Source organism: Papio anubis, chromosome 17 (genome assembly GCF_008728515.1).
Source record: "Papio anubis isolate 15944 chromosome 17, Panubis1.0, whole genome shotgun sequence".
NCBI lineage: Eukaryota > Metazoa > Chordata > Mammalia > Primates > Cercopithecidae > Papio > Papio anubis.
The window spans coordinates 4,619,050-4,632,620 of NC_044992.1; the positions used below are offsets into that span (position 1 = coordinate 4,619,050).

At 56.3% G+C, this 13,571-nt stretch overlaps 2 protein-coding genes across 7 annotated transcripts; one reads left to right on the plus strand and one right to left on the minus strand.

Annotated features, from left to right (window-relative positions):
• Positions 1-359: 359 nt before the first annotated feature.
• On the minus strand, positions 360-3,773 carry PFN1 (profilin 1). The gene is made up of 3 exons (XM_009189435.4): positions 2,945-3,773; positions 1,352-1,544; positions 360-713 (listed from the first exon to the last, which is right to left on the minus strand). Exons 1-3 carry the CDS (start codon positions 3,074-3,076, stop codon positions 616-618), a joined length of 423 nt encoding a protein of 140 aa, XP_009187699.1. The 5' UTR covers positions 3,077-3,773; the 3' UTR covers positions 360-615.
• Positions 3,774-5,754: 1,981 nt separating this feature from the next.
• ENO3 (enolase 3) lies at positions 5,755-12,000 on the plus strand. 6 transcript variants are annotated; one of them, XM_021928601.2, is made up of 12 exons: positions 5,755-5,888; positions 6,525-6,611; positions 7,200-7,295; positions 7,453-7,511; positions 7,670-7,739; positions 8,110-8,243; positions 10,078-10,300; positions 10,410-10,607; positions 10,814-11,015; positions 11,444-11,552; positions 11,645-11,761; positions 11,849-12,000. In XM_021928601.2, the coding sequence occupies exons 2-12, from the start codon at positions 6,527-6,529 to the stop codon at positions 11,900-11,902; spliced, it is 1,347 nt and encodes a 448-aa protein (XP_021784293.1). In that variant the 5' UTR covers positions 5,755-5,888; positions 6,525-6,526; the 3' UTR covers positions 11,903-12,000. The 6 variants fall into 6 exon arrangements, with proteins under 6 accessions (XP_021784293.1, XP_009187700.1, XP_021784296.1 ...); XM_009189436.3 differs by having other exon boundaries at positions 5,756-5,888; positions 11,703-11,761; XM_021928604.2 differs by having other exon boundaries at positions 5,772-5,883.
• Positions 12,001-13,571: the final 1,571 nt, after the last annotated feature.

Genomic DNA, 13,571 nt, shown 5'->3' on the forward strand with positions numbered 1-13,571 from the left:
GAGCAAGAGAATGCTGAGACACTAACCTATAGTCATGGGGACAGCCCCAGCAGGCATTTGCTATGACTCAGGGGGAGCCCCACCCACAAGGATGACTCAACTAGCCCTGCCTTGCCTGCAGGCCTGCACCCATTCTCTGGTCCAGATGGCTTTATTCCATTATCCACCAATTTAACCAGCACACTGAGGACTTAGGCCTGGAAATGGCACTGTGGAGGGGCAGGGCCCCCTGGCCAGAAGCTCAAATTCCTGCACCTTGTAGTGGCTCAACCTTCCTGCTCCCAAGCCATGATAAAGGAGGCAAGTCACAGTGCCTGTCCCCCATTCTGACACCCAAGCTCAAATCACACAGCACCTTGTTAGAATCTTTTTTATTCAGAAAAAAAAAAAAAAAAAAAAAACCCAAAAAACAAAAAAGTTTTCCAACCACACACAGGAGGGGTATGGGTAGGGGGAGGTGTCTGTCCATCCAGCCCTGGTCCCCAGCCCATGTGGTTTTGGCAGCAATAAGGGGTATGGGGTAATGGCCCAAAAAATAAAATGGTGTATGTGTGTATGGGGGAGGAAAGGGGTGCAAAGCTGTTGGGAGCGGTGAAGGGGAAGGGACAGACGAGGTCAGTACTGGGAGCGCCGAAGGTGGGAGGCCATTTCATAACATTTCTTGTTGATCAAACCACCGTGGACACCTTCTTTGCCCATCAGCAGGACTAGCGCTGGAGGAGGAGGAAAAAGAAAGGAGGCTAGGACCCAGGTGTCACAATTCCACCCCCTGCCAGCTGTTCAGCAGCTGTCTAGCCCTGGGGGCTGTAACCCAACCTCATCTCTCCCAACCCCCCCCCAACACACACACACAGGCAGGCTGTCAGTCACCCTGAAACAATAAGGCTTTTCAAAAGAGGAAAATCAAGCTTAAATGCTGGAGAGGAACAGACTAAAAATTTAGGGGTCAAAGGCTCATAGACTGTTGACTCGTGTTCAGGCTAGAAAGGGCTGTGGACGAGCATGCCACCTCCAGGTGCTAACAAAAGAGCTCAAACGATTAACTAAATGATGATTCAAGACCCCAACAATCTACCTATACTCCTAGAAAACAGTTTCTAATCCGAGCTCAACGCAGGAAGTAACTTAAGAGGTAACGCAGTTCAACAACTTCGAATTACAAGATGAGGAACTGAGACGGAAATGGAGGGACTATCCCATGTTCCATCCAGCATCCAGCAGACAAGGGGCAGAATACTGGTCTGACTCGCTTCATGCTGGGGAATCACACAAGAAAGCACCCTCAAGATTACCAGAAGGCAGTACATGAGAGATCTTGGCGCTAGAGGAAAGGTAAGACTCAGGAACTCACTCTTGTCAGTCTTGGTGACAGTGACATTGAAGGTGGGGGCCCCACCGGTGCTCTTGGTACGAAGATCCATGCTAAACTCCCCATCCTGCAGCAGTGAGTCCCGGATCACCGAACATTTCTGGCCCCCAAGTGTCAGCCCATTGACGTAAAAACTTGACCGGTCTTTGCCAACCAGGACACCCACCTCAGCTGGCTGGAAGAGGAACCAAGCGCCCATCAAGTTAGTCAGTGCACCAAGATTCCCACCTTGTTCTCCAAAGACCCACCCCGCGAAGTTATATACTCAGTACCCATCAATAAACTGTGAGAAACTCTGAGGACTGTGGAACGTTAGTGCAGAAAACGATCATGATTCTCAAACCTAGAATATGGGACCAGGGAGGAAGGGATGACATACTCCTCTAGAGATTTAGATCTCAGTGTTAATGGGGGAAAGTAAACCCAGGAAATAAAGGGAATCAGTGAGAAAAGTGAGGAGTCTTTGGATGCTCAGAACTCTCCTTCAGGAAAAGCAGAAGCGGAGAGGGGAAGGGAGGGGGGCGGGCGAGGCAAGAGAAGCAACTTTGCCCTTATTTGGTCAAAGGTTCTGCAGGAGCTCTTAGGGCCCGGACGCCTGGGTCTCCAAGTAACCTAGTTTAGCTCCAGGTATGTCTGCCCTGACAAGAGGAAGCAGACCCCTGGGGGCTTTCCGGGAAAGTTGGAAAACTTTTGAAGGTGGACGGGGGCTAGACCCGGCAGGCCAGCTCTCGGGTCTAGGTACCCCAGGAACCTTTTCCCCCCTCCCCCTTTCACCCCAAGCCCCCACATCCGGTCCCCTCCCGCCCGGAAACCCCCTTCCCCCCCTTTCGAACTTCCGCTCCCCCTCCCCACTTCCGGGCAGTGTGGACAGGGAGATGGTGGTGGGAGCAGCGGTAGTCAACCCATATTCTTTCGCTTATGCTGTCTCAGAACTTCTCACAAAGTTCCCCTGCTCCAGGCCCCGCCGGATGGCGGGAAGGGAGGGCGAGGGGACTTCCGGGATTGGCCTCGCAGGAATGTTGAGTCCAACGTGCTGAGCTGGGGGGGCGTGTGGTGGCCTCGCCCTCTCTAACGGAGTTGGGAGGGGCCGGGAGTCCACAGAGGGTGGGCAAGGGACCAATACCACGCGCCTGGGGCTCCCTCCCGCACCAGGGGAAACAATGGTAGAGGGGCGCGAGCTGGCGGCCGGACGGGGAGCTGGGGGTTCGAGGGTCCCCGGGTCACCTCTCAATCCCAATCCCCAATTAAAATTGAGGCGCGTCCCCACCCCGCCCTGGGAGAGGCGGAAGTGGGCCGCCGCACCGGGCGCCGCGCCCCTCCCCGCCCTGTGCCCCGGATGTAACGCCCCGTCGCGGAAAACGGGGTAGCGGGCGGGATGGGCGCCGCCGCCTGGGGCATAGGACTTAGGAGCAACCGAGGGACCCGCTCACGTGCAGCCGCCATTCGCGCCGCTTCCAGGGCAAGCACCCAGTCAGGGCCTCTCGCTGCGCGCTCTAGACCGCGCCCGCCCCCACCCAAGTCCCTCCCTCAGGGTCCAAGCCCGACCAGTGCCCCGGACCGCAGGCCTCGCAGTACCGTGATGTTGACGAAGGTTTTCCCGGGGACGGCGGCCCAGACGGAGGGCGAGTCCTTGTAACCCACGATGGCCGCGTCCTGACAGGTCCCGTCCGCCATGAGGTTATCGATGTAGGCGTTCCACCCGGCCATGGCGCTGCTACTGGGGCTGCTCTCGGCGCTGCTGCTGGGGCCGCGGGCTGGGCTCGAGCTGCCTCGGCTGGCGGGCGGGGGGAGGCGGAGAGCTCGAGACACGCGCTGCCGTCCGGACCGCGGCTCTGCTCGCTGTGCAGCAGCCCTCGCACCGCCACTTCCTGCTCCTCCCCCCCGCCCCGCTAGATTTTTATTTGCAAAGGACGGTAGGGGCGGGGCCTACTCCCCATTCCCTCCCTCCCCCACTCGCCAGCCCAGACACCGAACTTTGCAAATGCAATTTTAAAAATCCCTCCCCCTATTGCAAAATTTGCAGAGTTCGATGGAAAGCAATGTAGAAAGATGGGGGTTGGCGGGAGAGAGGTGAAGGGTAGGGTTTGCTCCAATTTGCATTGAATATAAACCAGACTTTGCTATCGGGGCAGGGAGTGAGCCAGAAGGAAGGAAGGGAAGAGAAAGGAGGAAGAATTAGCAAGCCGCAAATTTAGCAAATTAAGGAGAGTTCGGGGAGTCCAGGGTTAAACGGGATGACTCCTCCTTCCCCCACCTCCGCCGAAGGGAAGGACCGGCGGGCGGCGGCGCGTGTGCCCGCGCCTGCGCCTGCGCCAAGGCCGGGAGGGAGAGCGCATGGGGCGGTCCGGGCCGGAGCCGGCTGCACGGGAGCGCGCCCGACTCGACCCATGTGGACCCTCCGGGAAAGGAAGGCGGGCTGGGGACGTGTCTCCCGCCTGGCGGAAAGGGCGGGGGCGAAGCCGTGCACGCCGCCGCCTCACCACCCTTGATTTTACTTATTCAATAGGAAAGCAAAGGGAGTTTGGCCAAATATCCTAGTCGCTCTCATAGCTGAAGGCACCCACCGGGGCCACTTCGGTCCCCAGCGTCTTCCCGGGTAGTGCAGGTTAGGTTCACCAGGGCCCATTCTCAGTCCAGAGGATTGTCCCTTCTCTGGATCGGCTCTAGCCCAGGGCCTTATCCCATATCCCAGCCGCGCCCGCCCCGGGCAGGCAATGTCTGGATCACCGGCCGTGCCCCTTGGCCTGAGTCTGCAGAGGTCACTGAGCGCGGACACCCGCGGGGCTTAACAGGCGGGGCTATTTTTCGAGGCGGAAGAATACTCAAGTTGCAAGAGTGGCAACTTTTTCAAGAAGGGGAAAGTCCCACTTCGGGCCCTTTGGGTTTCTTCTCAGTCAGATGTGCGCTTGCCGCCACCTGGGGAGGGCGGGGCGGCCGGGCGGCGGCCGCGGTGAAGCCGTCTTCTCCGACCCGCCGCCGAGGGCTGGGCCGCTTCCGGAGCCTGGGTTAGGGGCGCGAGGTCACGAGCGCGGCCCGGGCGGAAAGGGGCTTGGTTTTCTCTCTCCTCCTCCCGAGTGCGGCGCGCATCCCTGGCGTCCACGCCGAACCCCACAGTCCCCGACGCCCCTCGAGCCCGTGTTCCTCGACAGCCGCGCGGCTGAGTCACTGGCGGGCTCGGGCGGGGCCGCACCCGGGCACGTGGCGGCGCTCCCCGCCCGCCATCTCCTGACCCCTGACCCGCCGCACCCCCACCCCAGGGTGGAAAAATCCCGGGAGGAGCGGCCTGAGATGAGAGGGCGGGGCGAGATGGGAGACGGGACGGGTGGCGGGGCAGGTGGCCTGAGGTGGGGGCTGGGAGGCCGCGCTGGCCGGCGGGGCGGGGAGCAGGGGTGGGGAGAGGGAGGCGGGGGTGAGTCACCGGGCGCGGGCTGCCCCGGCGCCGGCGGGAAGGGCCTCCGAGTCGAGCCCCGTGACCCCAGCCGTTCGGCTGGCATGGCTGCAGAGGAGCTCGGGGCAGACCCCGCACTGGCCCCAGAGCCGGCAAGGTGGAGATCTCTACCGAGAGCAGAGACCCACCTCCCCGCAGTGCTACGGCGGGGCGCCGGAGGAACCCCGGGCGTGCAGAAGCTCACAAAGAGCCACCCGTCCTCGGTCCATTCATTTTTGTTCACTGTTGATTCCACCCCATTCATTGATGGGCTGGGGCCGTGCGCTGAGCGCCCACAGTCGGAGGGGAGAAGGGCTCTGACCAATAGTCCCCACGCCGGGCGACAAGTGCTGTCCCAGCGTTATCAATCGGGCGCCGCGCCAGCCGAGAGGGCCCGTCTAAATTTGTCTCCTGGCCCCTAATTCATCCCCACCCTGGCTGGCCTGGAGAGGGTAGGATGGGGCGGCGCCGATAATGGCCGTTATGAGGACCCTAAGAGGTGAGACCCTCTCGCCTTCTGGGGTGAGGGGGTTCAATTTTAGACGTCAGAGCTTGCCCAGAAGTCCCCTCCCTTCCCCCACTGAGGGCAGAGGCCCGCCCAGCGATCTGAGCATGTGTGGATGTCAATCCTGCAGCCCCTCTTCCAGGCCCCCTCCCCAGCCTTGCAGGGCTCAGGTTACCCCTGGCCTTTCCTAAAGGTCACACATTCCTCTTGACGTTTGCAAAAGGGGAATGTAATCCTGGGGTGGGGGAGACCCCTCATCTGAAGCCCCTCCCCTGCTCCTCCCAAAGGGTGGAATTAAAACAGGGACTGTTACTGGGGGACAGAAAGAAAGTGGGGGATAGTAGTTGACCTTTGGTAAGGGGGCAGGTGCCCAGGGCCAGAGGCTTCTGCTTTAGGCTGTAGTGGGCACTTGGCTGCCAGCCCAGTGTGAAGGGGGGAGGATGGAGAGAGAGAGAGGCGGGGCTGGCTGGGGACCCAGTGGCTCAGGGATAAATGCGCAGCCTGAGAGGGGGTGAGCTGACACTGTCCCAGCTGCCACCTAGACTCGGAGCTCCATCCAAACCTCCAACGAAGACATCCCAGGTCAGGTAAATCTTCCAGCCCCCAGGGTGGACGTAGTAAAGGGAGCGCATGGTGTTGAGTTGGAGGAAGTGGGGGACGTTTCTGCTTTTTTTTCTCCTGGGACTGGAGGTGCTTGAAAAAGCTGGGGGAAGGGGCGGCTGGAGCAAGCAGATGGGACAAACGCTGGGAGCACCCAAGGATCTAGGGAAAGGAGGCTGTGAGGAGGGGCAGTAAGGATGGATAGAGAAGGGCAGCTAGAGTTGGAACCTGGTAGGGAACTGGGGGCCCAAGAGGATTTCGGAGCAGGAAAATGAGAACCAGAAAGGATTTGAAGGCCACTAGCCATGGAGAACAGAGTGCTTGACCAGAGGGTGGAAGGAGAAGGCCTAAGTGCAGCCTTGGGGCAGGTGGGCGCTTGGGGAGTGATGGCATCCTAGGAGCCATAGATGAGAGGCCCCTGGATTCTTAGGACGGGAGGGTGGAATAAGAGCTGTTCTGAGTGGGGGAGGGGGCTGCGCCTGCCTCTTTGGTCTGTGACCTTTTTGTAGGGTATTTTTAGCTCCAGCACCTGCCTTCTTGGAGTGGGGAAGACTCTTAAAGGGCAAGGGATTTCTGGTTCCTTAAGAGATCAACTGTCTACACTCACACCTCCTGTCCTGCAGCCATGGCCATGCAGAAAATCTTTGCCCGGGAAATCCTGGACTCCAGGGGCAACCCCACAGTGGAGGTGGACCTGCACACAGCCAAGGGTAACATGAGGCCCATTGGATAGGCTCGCCCCAGAAGACCCCAACCCTTTGGCCTTTACCCCCCAATTCTGTGCCATATCCTCTCCTTTCTCTCAGGTTCCCTTTCCCAGACTTCTTCCCAAGCCCTCTTCCAAAATGGAACCAGAGCTGGAAGCTGGGAGAAGAGAAGCAGGAGTCTCTCTCTGCACTGCCTCCTGTCCCTGAGCTTAGAGAGGATACCTCAGCCCTTTGAGGGGTAGAGGGGACTCCCTGTGAGCTCTTTTTTTTTTTTTTTTTTGAGACAGTCTCGCTCTGTCACCCAGGCTGGAGTGCAGTGATGCAATCTCGGCTCACTGCAACCTCTGCCTCCCGGGTTCAAGCGATTCTCCTGCCTCAACCTCCCAAGTAGCTGGGATTACACGCCTATGCCATCACGCCCAGCTAATTTTTGTATTTTTAGTAGAGACGGTTTCACCATGTTGGCCAGGCTGGTCTTGAACTCTTGACCTCAAGTGATCCACCTGCCTAGGCCTCCCAAAGTGCTGGAATTACAGGCATGAGCCACTTGGCCTAGCCATCCCTGTGATCTTCCAATTCCTCCTGCCCCAGGCCGATTCCGAGCAGCTGTGCCCAGTGGGGCTTCCACGGGTATCTATGAAGCTCTGGAACTAAGAGATGGGGACAAAGGCCGCTACCTGGGGAAAGGTGAGGAGACACCAGTGCAGGAGTCTGTGTGGGTGGCTTTAGGACATGGGTGCACAATGGGCAGAGGACTGGAACCCCCAAAGCTCTTGAGGAGCTGGGGTCCACAGAAAGAGGCCCAATTGATTGAGATCCAAACATCGTCCTCTGGCCTGTCTAGGAGTCCTGAAGGCTGTGGAGCACATCAACAAGACTCTAGGCCCTGCTCTGCTGCAAAAGGCAAGTGGGGAAGCCGGCTCCCTGCAGTCTCCTCTCCATGCCCCTGCTCCCTCACCCCAGACGCGCCTCTCCCCATTTTCACTTATCCTCCCCTTCTACGTGCCCTGACTTCTGAGAAATCTGACCTCTGCTCTCCCCTCTTAAACCCACCCTTCCAGAAACTAAGTGTTGTGGATCAAGAAAAAGTTGACAAATTTATGATTGAGCTGGATGGGACCGAGAATAAGTGTGAGTGAAGGGCAGCGCGGGGGAAGGGTTGAGGTATGGGAGAGATGGTGAGAGGCCACAGGGGTGAGGCCTGATGGGTTATTTCTGGGTCCCCCATTTTGGGTCACACCGCAGCTGGATGGATTTGTGTTCATTCCACAGGCATTTCCTATGCCTGCCCTCTGCCAGGCCTGGGCTGGGCGGTGGACACAGACATGCAGCTGACACATTCCCCCGGGGTGGGGGCTCCCAGAGCTACTCAGGCGGTGGGAGAGAGATCTGTTAACCAATTCTTCATGCTCAGTGGTTTGGAACTCTGGCGTCTTCTTGGAGTAGCCACCCCAAACCCGGAAGAAGCTCTCATCCTTTCTTCCCGCTTGCCTCCTTCCAGCCAAGTTTGGGGCCAATGCCATCCTGGGCGTGTCCTTGGCCGTGTGTAAGGCGGGAGCAGCTGAGAAGGGGGTCCCCCTGTACCGCCACATCGCAGATCTCGCTGGGAACCCTGACCTCATACTCCCAGTGCCAGTAAGTGCAGCTACCCACCCCCACTAGATCTCGCCGTGACAGAGCCACCCCCACCCAGCCAGGGATGCCCCCATGGAAAACCCACCTTTCAGACCAGCTCCTAAGAAGCAGTTTCCTGAAACTGAATCTCTCCTGCTGTGGTCCAGCCCCTCCCTCTTTCCCACAATCCAAACCTTCCCTGAAGGCTCTATGTGCTTCCTTCCCTGCCATATAACCCAGTTCCTTCCCATTCCAGTCCTAGGCTCAGTAACTCCAGCCTCATGCCAACCCCGCACCCTACACCCCACACCCCAAATCATATTGAGAGTTTCTTTGAGGCAAAGATCTTGGCATTTCTTTGTATCTTCTTGAGTCCTTACACCAGTGCCCTCTTAATGAATGGAAACTCTTTGAATTTAATCTCAATAATAATGTTACCATTTCTTGTTACTTACTAGGAAGATTGCATAAGAGCATGGACTCTAGAGATAGATTGCTGGGTTTGAATCCTGGGTCTGCCTGTTATTAGTTGTATGATTTTAGGCAAGTTCTTTAACTGCTGTGTCTCAGTTTCCCCATCTGTAAAATGGGGGGTAATGATACCAATGAATAGAGGTGTTTTGAGAATGAAATGGGCTTATATATGTAAAGTACTTAGTGCCTGGCATGTAGTAAATGCCATATAAAAGTGTTAGCTATGGCCGGGCGCGGTGGCTCACGCCTGTAATCCCAGCACTTTGGGAGGCCGAGGTGGGTGGATCATGAGGTCAGTGGTTCGAGACCAGCCTGACCAACATGGTGAAACCCCATCTCTACTAACAATACAAAAAATTAGCTGGGCGTGGTGGTGGGCGCCTGTAATTCCAGCTACTCAGTAGGCTGAGGCAGGAGAATTTCTTGAACCCGGGAGGCGGAGGTTGCAGTGAGCCGAGATCGTGCCACTGCACTCCAGCCTGGGCAAAAGAGCAAGACTCCATCTAAAAAAAAAAAAAGCCGGGCGCGGTGGCTCATGCCTGTAATCCCAGCACTTTGGGAGGCCGAGATGGGCAGATCACGAGGTCAGGAGATCGAGACCATCTTGGCTAACATGGTGAAATCCCGTCTCTACTAAAAATACAAAAATTAGTCGGGCATGGTGGCGGGCGCCTGTAGTCCCAGCTACACGGGAGGCTGAGGCAGGAGAATGGTGTGAACCCGGGAGGCGGAGCTTGCAGTGAGCTGAGATTGCGCCACTGCACTCCAGCCTGGGCGACAGAGCCAGACTCCGTCTCAAAAAAAAAAAAGTGTTAGCTATTATATACTAGGCACATGCTAAGAACTTTACATTCAATTTCTCTAATTTTCAGCAAAAGATCCTACAGGGAAGTAGGTGCTATCCCCATTTTATAGAAATGAGGAAAGAGAGGCTGGGTGCGGTGGCTCACGCCTGTAATCCCAGCACTTTGGGAGGCTGAGGCGGGCAGATCATGAGGTCAGGAGTTCGACACCAGCCTGACCAACATGGTGAAACCCTGTCTCTACTAAAAATACAAAAATTAGCCGGGCATGGTGGCGCCCGCCTATAGTCCCAGCTACTTGGGAGGCTAAGGCAGGAGAATCACTTGAACCTGGGAGGCAGAGGTTGCGGTAAGCCGAGATTGCACCATTGCCCTCCAGCCTGGTGACAAAGCGAGACTCTGTCTCAAGAAAAAAAAAAAAAGAAATGAGGAAAGAGGCTCTTGAGCAAAATTACTCATCCTAGACCACTGAGCTAGTAAGTAGGGAAGCCAGGTTTCCACCCCAACACCCCCCGCCCCCATCCCTTCTTGAGCCCTCATACCCCAGCCCAGGTCCAGACACCCTCTCCCCATCTCAGGCCTTCAATGTGATCAACGGGGGCTCCCATGCTGGAAACAAGCTGGCCATGCAGGAGTTCATGATTCTGCCTGTGGGAGCCAGCTCCTTCAAGGAAGCCATGCGCATTGGTGCTGAGGTCTACCACCACCTTAAGGGGGTCATCAAGGCCAAATATGGGAAGGATGCCACCAATGTGGGTGATGAAGGTGGCTTCGCACCCAACATCCTGGAGAACAATGAGGGTCAGTGCTGAGCACCCTGGGGGGCAGACCCCCTGGATCTCCACATGGGCAGGGGAGGCTGTAGACAAGGGGTGCTGGAGTCTCAGGTCCTTTCTTGGTCCTCCCCCAGCCCTGGAGCTGCTGAAGACAGCCATCCAGGCAGCTGGTTACCCAGACAAGGTGGTGATCGGCATGGATGTGGCAGCATCTGAGTTCTATCGCAATGGGAAGTACGATCTTGACTTCAAGTCGCCCGATGATCCCGCACGGCACATCACTGGGGAGAAGCTCGGAGAGCTCTATAAGAGCTTTATCAAGAACTATCCTGGTGAGGTGCTCAGGTGTCCCAGTGTTCCTGCCCGAATCCCCTGCAGCTGCCTAATATCCTGATTTCAGTGACCTGCTTTACCATGGGCTTGGATCCTACCAATCCTTAGCCCCATTGAAATCCCCATTTAAGCTCTTCTGCCCTGTCACCCCTCCATGAGGCACCTTCTGACCTCTAGCCCTGTCTCTGCTCCCAAACCCCACCAGTGGTCTCCATCGAGGACCCCTTTGACCAGGATGACTGGGCCACTTGGACCTCCTTCCTCTCGGGGGTGAACATCCAGATTGTGGGGGATGACCTGACAGTCACCAACCCCAAGAGGATTGCCCAGGCCGTTGAGAAGAAGGCCTGCAACTGTCTGCTGCTAAAGGTCAACCAGATTGGCTCGGTGACCGAATCAATCCAGGCGTGAGTGTCTCCTGACCCTGAGGCTCACCGTCGCCTCCCTCTGCCCCAGCTCTGCCCACTCCAGCTACAGTCTCACCCACTAACTCCAAGCTTACCTTTCCCCTGGCACCTGACCTACCCACACGTTGATCTCAAGGCTTTGACTAATCCTTGGCCTGACTCCAAGAGCTTTGCCACTGTGGCCCTGTCATGACCCCCCACCCGCAGCCCACACCATTCCTCTCTCAGATTCTGCTCTTCTCACCAGCATCTCAAGAGCCCAAAATCAAGATGAGAATTCTTTTCCTCTCCTACTTCCCAAAGAACTTAGTCACTGCCCTCCCTGCAGAGTGCTTGCTACCCAAAACAGCAGGGACAGGCCCCACCCAACCCTTGCTTTCCCACTGAGGAGCCTCTAGAAGGCCACATCAAATGTCCTCTCCACTCAGGTGCAAACTGGCTCAGTCTAATGGCTGGGGGGTGATGGTGAGCCACCGCTCTGGGGAGACTGAGGACACGTTCATTGCTGACCTTGTGGTGGGGCTCTGCACAGGACAGGTACTTGTAGCTTCTGTCTACTGAGTGTCTCACCAAGTTTTCTTGGGGTCCCTGGCCTCCTGCCTCTGAGGTGAATGTTCCCTTGGGGCCAGGTCCAACCCCCTCCTCTCCAGCCTCACCCAACCTTCCAAATCCTTCTTCCCTCATCAGATCAAGACTGGCGCCCCCTGCCGCTCAGAGCGTCTGGCCAAATACAACCAACTCATGAGGTACAGCAGGAAGAGTGGGCCTGGGCATTGGGGTGCTGGAGGCCGTTAGGTTGGAAGGCAGCAGCCCTGACCTTGCCTGCATTCTAGGATCGAGGAGGCTCTTGGGGACAAGGCAGTCTTTGCTGGACGCAAGTTCCGTAACCCGAAGGCCAAGTGAGAAGCTGGAGGCTCCAGGACTCCTGGACAGACCCAGGTCTTCCAGACCTGCTTCCTGAAATAAACACTAGTGCCAACCAAGACAGCTGTGTGCTTCTTTGTGGGAGCGAGGGGAGGGATGCTGGTTTCTGGGCTGAGCTGGGAAAGACAGGAGGTGGAGAGATGGGAGCAGGGAGGGGAGGCAAATAGATGTGTAACCCACTAGGACAAAGAAGAGGTGAGGGACTCAGAGAGGAAGCTGGGTAGATCTAGAACAACAGAGGTGTTCACATTTCCAAAGGAGGTAGGGGAAAGCAGATGCTATATGGTAAAATGAGGCAGAGTTGCCAGTGGAGCCAGGCATGGTGGCGCACGCCTGTAGCCCCGGCTACCTGGGAGGCTGAGTTGAGAGGATCGCTTGAGCCCAGGAGGTCAAGGCTGCAGTACACTCTGTTCGTACCACTGAACTCCAGCCTGGGCTGCAGAGCAAGACCCTGTCTCTAAGCAACAACAACAACAACAACAAAAACAAACAAAAAACTAAATTAATAAAGAGTTTCAGAGGGAATAAGAAACCAGCTCCAGGAGAGGGGAGCAGGGTGGGGCTGAGGGTCCTGCCACCACCATGAGGGGGAAGCTGGCTGTGAAGTAAATGGTCTGCAGAGGACACTAGAGTGAGGCTGCAGTCCTAGTGAGGGCTTGGTGAGGATGAGAGTGATAATGACAGTGGCTGCCTCTCCTATGGAACTTACAGGATCTGAAACTGTTCTAAATATTTGACATGTATTGTCCTGTGCAATTGTTCAAACAGGTCTGTCAGCTGCCATAATTATCCTTATTTTACAGGTGAGGAAACTGAGGCACAAAAGGTTGAATGCCTTACCCAAAGTAACGGTTGGCAGCAGGCAGGATTAGGATCCAAAGCCAAGGTATTTGACTCCAGCGATTATACTCTAGTATCTTTATTTTGAGCCAGCTTCTCGATCTGTCACCCAGGCAGGAGTGCAGTGATGCGATCACAGTTCACTGTAGCCTCAAACTCCTGGGCTCAAGCAATCCTCTTGCCTCAGCCTGCAAAGTAGCTGGGACTACAGGTGCACACCACCAGGCATGGCTAATTTTTAAATTTTGTATATTTTATTTTCTTTTTGTAGAGGTGGTTTGTGGCCTAGACTGATCTCAAACTCCCGGAGTCAAGCGATTCTTCCGCCTCGGCCTCCCAAAGTGCTGGGAGTGCAGGTGTGAGTCACTGCACCCAGCCAATTTTTAAATTAAATTAAATTTAATTTAACTTTTATTTATTTATTTTTTGAGACAGAGTCTTGCTCTGTCCCCCAGCCTAGAGTGCAGTGGCATGATCCCAGCTCACTGCAAGCTCTGCCTCCCGGGTTCACACCATTCTCCTGCCTCAGCTTCCCGAGTAGCTGGGACTACAGGCGCCCGCCACCACGCCCAGCTAATTTTTTTGTATTTTTAGTAGAGACGGGGTTTCACCGTGTTAGCCAGGATGGTCTCGATCTCCTGACCTCATGATCCGCCCGCCTCAGCCTCCCAAAGTGCTCAGATTGCAGGTGTGAGCCACTGCACCCAGCCAATTTTTTAATTTTGTAGAGAGAAAGTCTCACTATGTTGCCCAGGCTGATCTTGACCTCCTGGCCTCAAGTGATCCTCCAGC